The following is a 9793-nucleotide window of genomic DNA, read 5'->3' as shown; positions in this document are numbered from 1 at the left end:
TGCACTAACAGCAGAGCAGACAGCAGACACACCGGCTGTGGTAGGGCATGCTCATGCTGCTCCTCACCAGCAGCTCCCCCAGCCCTGTCCTGGCTTCAGTTAGGGCAAGGAAAGGGCTGCGAGCAGCCAGCAATGCCCTGGCAGGGGTGGTAGCTGGCGAGCAGCCCTGCCTGCCAGGGCCACGGCATGGTAGTGCTGCCCATCTGCCCTAGATGAAGGTTTCACCTGCTGCCTCTCAGGCACTCAGCTGGTTTCTCTCCATTTCTGCACATGGTTTGGCTCTGTTAGGGAGATGCCTGGGGACAGAAGGGAATAGCAAGTGGCAAGTCCTCATGGAAAGGACTGACAGATCTTAAGACAGGCAGATACTGTACTTGGCTGCTCATGAAGACAAGAGTCCTGCATCTGCATGTGGCCACATGCACCAGCCCCTAAAGGATCCCTTGCAGCCACCAGGAAGAGCTGCTCCACCAGCCATGCAAGCACTGGGGTCAAGGTGTATCTCTGTCCATCCCCAACTGCTTTTGCCTGAGCAATCACCTCAGCAGGTAACCCATCGTTTCACTGACTTCCCAGATTGTCCCAGGCCCCAGTCTGCCAGTCAGGGGACTCTGACTCACGTGAGGCCTTTGGGCAACCACTGTCGGAGCTGCCATTGCATCCCACCACATCCCTCCTCGGCAGAGAGGGGAGTGTTCCTTACTCCAGAGCAGAACATGCCAGTGCCCCCGGTGCCAGAGCTGCAACAAACTCCCTGTTAAGAACTGGAGCCTGGAGTGGGGTTCAGAGGCTCCTGAAAAAGCATTTTTAGACTCTTTATATCTTTTTGCTCATCCTCAAACACATACAAGAACATGCAGTCCCCAGAGACCGTGTTCCCATAAACCTCCTTACAGCTGTACTGCTGTGAGGATCCAGCCTCCTGAGCTAGGGAGGAGCTGCACTCAGGAAACACACAGTGGGTGAGCAACTTCAGTCACCCAGAGAGCAACTCCAGGGCATAGGCAGCCATTTGGGGCTCCTCAGCTAGAGGTTCTAGATAAGATTTTGGTTTCCTCAGCCCACCAAGCAGCTGCACAGCCTTACAGCTGCACTACCTGGCCCAGAGCCGCAAAATCCTCAAGATGCCTGTGGGAGAGGGATGGATGGGACACCCCCCCCCCCCCCCCCAACACTCATCTTGCTTTGCAAGCACATAGGGATAAGCTACAGCATGTTCCACACAGTGCAGCCCACCACTTTCCTTTGGAGACACTCCTTTGCCCTCCAGGGATCCATCCTCTCCTCAGCCCATGACAAAACCCCATGAGCTACTGCTTGCAGTGGCAAAGTGGGGAATGAGGGAACAGCCTCACTATTGCTCCTGCCTCAGCCCCACTTTTTCTTACAAACATCTCACATCAGGGGAGTCAGTGGCTCTGATGGTTTTAGACAGACCCTTGCTGACGTGAGACAGCCTCACCCAACTCCCGTGACTCCTCCAAGCCTGGGACCATCTCCCACCAGGTCACGCTGTCTGTCTATTATCAGCTGTGTCTTGAAACGGCTGAAGTAAGATGCTGGAGGTCCCCAGATAGTCCAGCCCACACTTAGAAAGCAGGATTTTCAGGGACTTGAAACCCTACGCTGCCTCTGGAAGTATGGATAGGCAAGCAGACATGCAAGAAAAATAAACTAAAAGGTTCTGCCAACAGAAACAGCAGGCACAGACTCTGTAAGCACACAGAAAGCCTCCCAAAATAAGCGACAATCCTGGCAGGACAGGGGAAGAAAACAGTCCCCATATGCTGATTTTTGTCTCGGCATCCTGTGGAAATCATGCCTGGTTACAACCCCCTGGAGCCCAAGGAACCAGTTCCAAGACTGCAGGAAGAAATCAAAGGAAAGTACCCGGCTTGCTGCTGAGAGCCCAGGCTGAAAATTAAAATGTAGTAACAGAGTGTGGAATATTTCTGTTATGAAAGTGTTTTCTGATAGATTCTTGAAAAGACAAAACTGGTCACTGGATTCAGCTGGTAAATAAGTTATAGTCCTTCAACTACTGGCCTAGCTAGGTATATTCAGGAATAACCAACCCCTTTGATCCCTTCTTGACTTCTCTCTGCCAGATGCTGTAACCAACCCAGTTCCACATTCCTCAAGAGAACAGGAGCCATCTTGAACTTTGATAAACCAAGAAGGCAGCCACTTCTTGAGTTCACTTGAATACATCCATGTTTTATTTCCTTAAATAAAGATAGAATCTTGGTTTTACAATTCCAGTTCTGTAGCAATAGCAACAACCGCAGCAGCATGAGTAGACACAGGGAGGGGATGGCTGTTGGCACTGAACTTTGCAACAAAGAGTTCAAAATCCTGGCTCCTTTGGAAATTGTGCGTATCATTTAAAATAAATTAAGCAATTTAAATATATTATAATTTACTTTTTTAGTGTATTTTTAAAACACATAAGCCTAATAAAATAGGTTTGATTTTTTTTTAAAAAAAAGTCAATGGTCCAACGTCTGTTAGGAATAAAAGATGCTGCGTAATACTCTCCGGCAATACAGTTGCACAGCCTGTGCCCAATGCGGCTCTTGAGCTTCAGCTATCAGCATCAATACACGCCCAAGGTATGGCAAACAACTTGCTGTACCCGTGCCTCCTACACCTTGGCTTGTTCAGTCTCTGCCCTCTCCCACAGGAAGTGCCAGTCCTCACACAGAGCCCATGAGATCCATGCTGGGGCAGCAGCGGTTTCACCTTCAGAGAGCTCCCTCAGCAGTTCCTCCAGCAGCGCTGGGCAGTGCACAAGGGCCTGAGCTTGTTCCGACCCCGGGACCCCTGCACTAACCAGTTCCCAGAGAACGTGTCTGTTCAGAGATGTAAATCAGAACCACAGGTCACAGAGTCTTGGATCTTGAAGGAAATATCAAGCAGTGTTAAACTGAAGAAAAATCTAGAGGCCTGGGGAGGTCAGACATTGGTAAATAAACAGTAACAGTAACTTTAATATCCTGTAAAAATCTGTTGCACCCATGGAGGCAGAGCCTTCTCTTATACCTCAAGGGACCTGGTTGTCCAGAGGCTGCAAGCACTCCCTATCTATCTCTGAATCCAAGCGTTCAGCCCTGTTTAGAAATCAAATCCCTCTAAAGCACTTTGCATTAAAGCTTCAGTCCCTTTGACATGTGGCTGCCCCACAGAGAAGGGCAGGATCACCCTGAGTTCCCCCAGAGGAGACTCCTTGCATGCTCAGAGACTGCTCAGCAACAGGGATTAGCTGCCACCAGCCAGCCGGAAGGCAGAGAGTGCCCTGCTCTAAAGCACAGCATAAGTGAGGCTGCTCGATTTGAGCTACACAATTTACCATCTAGTAGCTCATCACAGTGGGAACTGCATTCAGCAGCTAGTGGATATGTACTCAGGGAAGCTCTCCCTGTGGCAGGCTCCTATGTGCTTATGGGCAAAGTCATAGTTTTGGACAAACGTTTGCATGGGAAGTTGCAGGACATGAGGTTATAATGGCAAAGACTGCAGTCAGCAAGCACTCACCTCTTTGCTGCACAGACAGCTTGGGACTAAACCTAGCAGGCGGCAGAAGCTGAGATCAACAAGGCCTAGCATCCTTTTCTAGAAGGTTCCCTGCCCCACACTACCACTTTTCAGCCATGTTTAAACAGAGGTGGAACCACTGCAGCTCTCTCCCCAGTGGACTGAACACTGCAGCCATAAACAAAGGCCAATTAACTAAGTAGACATCCTCTACCAGTAAAATCTGTCATATGAATTATAGATAAAACATACTGGATTCCCCATTAGGGAGTTAGGGCCAGGGCAATGGCATGAGTTAACTGTGTTCAGCTGCACTGCACCTGACAACAGGTAATGAAGTGAATGGTTCTATGTTGCAGCATCCAGATGAGAACATCCGTGCTAAAGCAACTGAAGATACTGATCCACCAGCTAATGAAGCACAGTGGCCACCAGCCCCACACACCGAGCGAGGGGATTTAACAGCTGACCACGCATGACTCCCCCAGTCACCTGCACACCTAGGAGACATCCCACCCACCTACCATCAGTCTGCTAGAGAATATCACCTGGACAAGGTGATTACTTGTGACAGAAACCAGCTGAAGTTTCATGGTCCAGATCTCCTGAACTCCTGGTAACTCTAAACCCTTTGACGTGACCCGGTGAGTGTCCACATAGGTATTTTTCATCGAGGGCTTCAAGGTATGAGAAGCGAGATCCGGTGTTGAACCTCCAGAAGAGACAAGGAAATATATATTAAACAAGCAGCAGACAGTCTCTCCACAAAACAACACTCACACAAGACAAAGTTAGATGTGAGGAAAAACAGTCAAGAAATAGGCAGCTACGAAGAAGTGATGCTGCCACATTCAAACACAGGTCCATCTCTCCTTCATATGTTGCTTCAGGTCAGAGCTCTAACAATTCTCAGCACAATTCAGTCTCAGGACACAGTGCACTTCTCCCAAACAACAGATACACACACCTCAGCCACTCTAGTATTTGGCATTCTCACAGTGCATGGGCTAGGTTCTACAACAGGTTTCGTTCAGTATGCTGAGCAGACTTTCCTTTGGCAGTAAGGTCATGAGTTTAGTGGGTCTAGTATTTTTTATTTTTTTTTTTTTTTAGTTCAGGACTAAAATACTTCAAGGAGTGTCTAGAGTGCTCTCAGCTTTGTTCCACAGGCAGTTCTTGGTACAAATCAGATCACTACTGTCTTTAGTGAATTTAAAGGACTTTAACCCAGTCCTTGAAACCTGCTAAAACAGGCAGAGGTGGAAGCAGGACTACGCTCACATGCTCTTTTAACAGCTCCCTCGTGCAGATGCATGCTCTGTGCCTGAAAACTCCAGCCAGAATTCAGATGGTGAGGCTGCAACTCCCCAGTGAGCAAACCACCTATTGTCCTTGTGGCCACTCTCCTCAGAGTGCCGCAGAGCTGCCCACGCTTATTCTGATCCAGCTGCTGGCTTGAGCGACATTCCTGAAGCAGCAGCCACTCTTAACAACAGGAAGACCCCGATTTGGAGCTGGAGTGCAGGTCAATGGTGTGGCCCAGCATGCAGTGCTCTAGCTGCTCCTCCACTGCCAGCACCTGTCGCACAGCCTCCTCAAAGGCCACTGCCACATTCGTGTCATCCTTGGCACTAGTCTCCAGGTATGGATAGTTACCATTTTCCATGCACCAGGCCTGGGCCTCCTCTGTGCTCACTTGCCTCTCAAGTTTGTCTATCTTGTTGCCCAGGACTACAAATGGGAAGTGTTCAGGGTCCTTCACATCAGCATAATAGACAAACTCCTTCTGCCAGTTACTGAGGTTCTCAAAGCTCTGCCGGTCGTCCACACTGAAGGTCAGCAGGCAGCAGTCTGCTCCCCTGTAAAAGGGGGTTCGCAGGCTCTTGAATCTCTCCTGTCCCGCAGTGTCCCAAATCTGGAGGGTCACAAAACGTCCATCCACCTCCAGGTCCCGGTTTAAGAACTCCACACCAATTGTGTGGAAAGCCTGTGAGTCAAACTTGTTGGTGACATACCGGTTCATGAGGGAACTTTTCCCAACTCCACCATCCCCAAGGAGAATGACCTTTAAGAGCAAGGACTTCCCACTCATTGCAGCAGGACGGAGGGGCGCAGTACCAAGGCAATCTGCAGGGTTCAGAAATAGTACAAAATAGCTATTTGACTCCTGGATTTGCAGAAAGTTGCACACAGAAGAATAGAATATGGTATTTCCATCCCCATTTCTGAACAAGTTTTGTATATAAGAGGTAACCTCTCTTATTAGAAAGATTAGAGCTGGGAATTGGACAAGCTTTCAGGCACACAAGTCCTCCCCAGGTCCAAATTGGAAGCAGCAGGTCAGCACTGTAAGCACAAGGTGAGAACAACTGTTGGGAGTTTAGTATCAATTATACCACTTTTGGTGAAAACTCTGTATCTGAAAGCTTGTCTAGTTTTTCCAAAGATACCATCACTAGTTAAACATCTTTTCTGGCCTGTGTCCTCAGGCTATCACAGAAACAGCAAAATCACCAGGGATCACTGTCACCAGGCTTTCCCTTCCACCATACAATCACTAGCTAAATAATTTCTCCTATCTGACTTGCTCTACTGGAAGGATGTAAAAGATGTACAGGCCTAACATCAATACAAGTCATCCGGCAAAACAGTTCTTAATCACCCCAAGAACGCTGACTCACCTTACAAGTGGAGCTGTGCTTGTTCTCTGTGCATGATCTCTACAGCTCAGAAGGGGTTTCCCAGGCACAGAGACTCAACTTCTCTGCTGCTCTTTTCTGGCAATGCTTTTCACAGGCCAGTTTGCTAGGGCACAGGTGCAAGTTCACATTGCAACAGCCCCAACACCACAGGTTCCTTAGTCAGCAGTTGCAAGAGAAAGGCCAAGTGCCAACCAGTCCCCCCTTCCAGGGACATTCTGCAAACGAAGGTAAAGGCCTGACACGGAATAAGACATTTGTGTGGTTGCTGTCTGTACTGTACCTGCTCTAGAAACACAGTGCTTCTGTCTCCAGGACTGTCCAAGGAACACCTTCCTCCAGCGTAACAGTCACTAAAAAACAAACATCAGTCAACAAGGTTGCCAGAGCTCTGCTCGGTGCACTGCCTTTCAATTTGTAATGTTGATGCAGGCTGGAAGAACAACAGCAGAGCTCTAGGAAATTGGAAGTACAGTATTGATGGGTGGAGTAAAACAGGCAAGAACAAGGCACCGAGGACAGAGTTTCCCTTGCCCTAAGTAAAATGGAACACAGCCCATTTCTGACCAGGGCAGAGCCAGTACCTTATGGATGCTAAACCCAAAATAAGAAAAGAATAAATTGAAGCAGCTCTGGCATGAGTGCACAGGCTGTGTAACCTGTATCTCCCCTCAAAGCTATTGACATCCCCTGGATTGATCTGCTTGGCCTGCCTACCCACACACTCTGGGAATCTGATCTGAGGATTGAACATGTACCTGAATCTGCTAACCAGAAGAGTGAGCCAGCTGGCAAGAGCCTGGTATGAAAAAAGACTGGCTTGCTTACACCTGCTATCAACATTCCTGGGAAGGGTGTGGACACATAGAGCTGACACCACCTCCGACCCATCAAAACAGGAGCATTTGACACTGCTCAGATCAGCACTCCTACTCCTTCCAGACCAAAAATCACTTTCTGCATTAATCGCAGGGGGCCCTCTTCAACATTGTTTCTGCTCTTTTAACCAGTGCTTACCACAAAGCCAAAATCAGAAACTTCTGCGTCAAGTTAGTTTCTGTGGGAAGTAGAGAAACTAACTAAAGGCTCCCCAGTTTCACTTCCCCTGCAAAGAAACACCCCAAATCCAGCACGGCTAAACTAACTTGATGAGCCATGGGACATTTAAGAAGCATCTGTGCAACCCAGTGGTTCTAAAGCAAAGAACAAAATGCAAATGTCACAAGAGACAAACAGGAATGCAGCATAGCTCCCCGGGGCCGATGGCTTTGGGGAACTCTCCCTTGAGCATGTGAGCTGTTCAAAACCCTTGCTCTTCCTTTTTCAAACCCTTGCTGAAGGGGCTTAAGATGGTCCCTGGCCCTGCCACCAAAGCCCTTCCTGACACACGCCACCAGCCCTGACAAGAGTTTCCGTTTAGAAATGGTTTGTTAGCAAGTGACTAGCAGAAGTTTTAAAAACGACTAATGGGTTAGGCTACTCCAGAGCCTGGCAGGTCAGCAAACTAGTGACAGACATGACACAGCCACGACACCGATGGGCACACTGCCACCCACGACACCGACGTTAGCAACGCTGTTTGCAACTTTCGTTCACCAGCCAGCCCTTTACAAGCTATTTCAGAGGCTAACCTCGACTTGCAGCAGGACCGAAACCCCTCACGCAGGACGCCAGAACCTGTTTGCAGATAAAAACAGAGGGATGGGTGCGTGCGTGGGAGCTGCACGCTGGCCCCCCCCCCTCCCCGCGCCCCGGCTCCCGGCTCGAAAGGAGGCGAGACCCTCCGGCGGGCCCCTGCCTGGCTGCCCGGCCTTCTCCCGACCCGCAGCCGGACCCCCAGGCCGGAGCGTCCGAGATGAGGCGCAGGGAGGAGGGGGAACGGGACGGGACGGCCACGGCCGAGGAGCTGCACCCCGCCGCGGGGCCCCTCGGAAGAGGGCCGGGGGAAAGAGGCGGCCCACCGGCCCCAAGAAGCGTCTGGGGGCCGGGGCGGGGGGGAAATGGCGCCGGGCCCGCCCGCCCTTACCTCCCTCCGCGCCGCCGCCGCCGCCGCCCACCTGACCCGCCGGGCGCAGGTGCCGGCCGCCCACGCGCCTGCGCAGCGCACGCGCCCTACCGACGGCGGCCGCGCGAGGCAGCGGGGAGGGGCCGGGCGGGGCCTCGCCCCGCCCCCGCCCCGCCCCGCGCCCTCCTGCGGCGGGGGGGTAGGGCCAGGCCTGGCGGCCGGTGCCGCGCTGGTGCCCTCCCTGCCCCTCGTGCCGTCCGCGCGTCAGCCCGCCGGGCCCCGCCTGGCCCCCTCTGCGCTCTCCTGCCACTCCCCTCGCTCCGGTCCCCCACAGTCCCCTCCTGCCCCCTCGCCGCCCTCCTCGCGGTGCCCTCCGGTCGCCCTTCTGTCACTTCGTTCCCCCCGTCTGCCACCCCGCGGTCCCCGCACCAGCTGGCCGCTGCCGACCCGCTGCCGGACCGGGGGGTGCCCTCTCGCGTGTGAGGCCACGGCACCCTGGCCGCAAAAAGCCCCTTACCCGCCTGCAGAACACGGTCCCCTGCGCCGTGTCACCGCAGGCCGGCGGTGGTGGCCGTCTCCAGCCCTGCGCATCCCCCCACGCCTGTTGTGGCGTGCTCGAACGAAGGCCCGTCCTTCACCCCGCCAGCAGGATCCCAGCTGCCGCGCGAGGGGGGCGTACAGAAATAGATTAACAAATGCCCCAAATGGCTTCTTCCCGATTCCCCGGTTAGCGCTGAGGGTGGCAAATGGCTGCCAGCTGCCCGAAGGAGCGCGACTCCTCCCACCCTCGCCATCACCCGTGGGACCAGGAGGGAGAACGTCTTAAAGAAGGAGGCTTCTGGGGAAGAGCAGCAAATACAGACGGTTCAGAGGGATGGAAGGAAAAACAGAGGCGAGGTCACCCCAGACTGGGGCAGACAGCAACGGGAGAGGGATGGGGACACCAGACCCCTGGGTGGCTGCAGGGGTGGGGGGGGGGGGGAACCGGAGCCACCTGCCCCCACCCCCCCACCCCCGGCATCGTCAGCTCTTCTTCCCGCCCTTGCCTGGTGCCCACCCAGAGACAGCTCCAGAATCTGGGGACGTCTCTCGCTGGGGGCTGCAAGATGCCCCAGGCACCTTCCCCAGGGAGGTGAGAGCGGGGACCCCTCACATGGACACCCAGGGCTTTTTGGCAGTCCGAACTCAGCACCAGCCCCAGGGCCAAGCGGGTGCCATGAAAGTGCATTGATTCCCCCCTCCCCCCCGGAAAAACCATGAGATGGGAGGAGGATTTAAATTAAGCCCGGGATTATAGTAATACCAGCCTCGGTGATCTGTCAGAGAAGATGGGGAACAAGAGAAGCGTAGGGGGATGAGGAGGGGGCAGCAGGCCAAGGGCCTGAGGGTGCAGGGTGTTGGCAGTCTGGGACTAGGGGAGTCTGGGGAATATGGGGGTGCTCCTCAGGCATGTATTTGGGGCACCAACGTACCTACCAGCACCAGGGCCAGAAGCACAGGGTGCTGCTGGTACAGGTGGCAGACCCAGCCTGCACCACCAGCTGGGGCTCGCTCC

The 9793-nt window shown here is 53.0% G+C and overlaps 1 protein-coding gene across 10 annotated transcripts; it reads right to left on the bottom strand.

Moving 5' to 3' along the window:
- Positions 1-2196: 2196 nt before the first annotated feature.
- Positions 2197-8985, bottom strand: RAB9B (RAB9B, member RAS oncogene family). Of its 10 annotated transcripts, none has more exons than XM_049828027.1 (4): positions 8260-8287; positions 7865-7910; positions 6216-6586; positions 2197-5661 (listed from the first exon to the last, which is right to left on the bottom strand). In XM_049828027.1, exon 4 carries the CDS (start codon positions 5624-5626, stop codon positions 5021-5023), a length of 606 nt encoding a protein of 201 aa, XP_049683984.1. In that variant the 5' UTR covers positions 5627-5661; positions 6216-6586; positions 7865-7910; positions 8260-8287; the 3' UTR covers positions 2197-5020. The 10 variants fall into 10 exon arrangements, with proteins under 10 accessions (XP_049683984.1, XP_049683988.1, XP_049683985.1 ...); XM_049828031.1 differs by lacking the exon at positions 8260-8287 and having other exon boundaries at positions 6216-6339; positions 6517-6586; positions 7865-8253; XM_049828028.1 differs by lacking the exons at positions 7865-7910; positions 8260-8287 and adding an exon at positions 8756-8985.
- Between the last annotated feature and the right edge of the window lie 808 nt (positions 8986-9793).

The sequence above is a fragment of the Accipiter gentilis genome, chromosome 24 (assembly GCF_929443795.1).
Source record: "Accipiter gentilis chromosome 24, bAccGen1.1, whole genome shotgun sequence".
Taxonomy (NCBI): domain Eukaryota; kingdom Metazoa; phylum Chordata; class Aves; order Accipitriformes; family Accipitridae; genus Astur; species Astur gentilis.
This window is presented reverse-complemented; position numbering and strand designations above follow the sequence as displayed.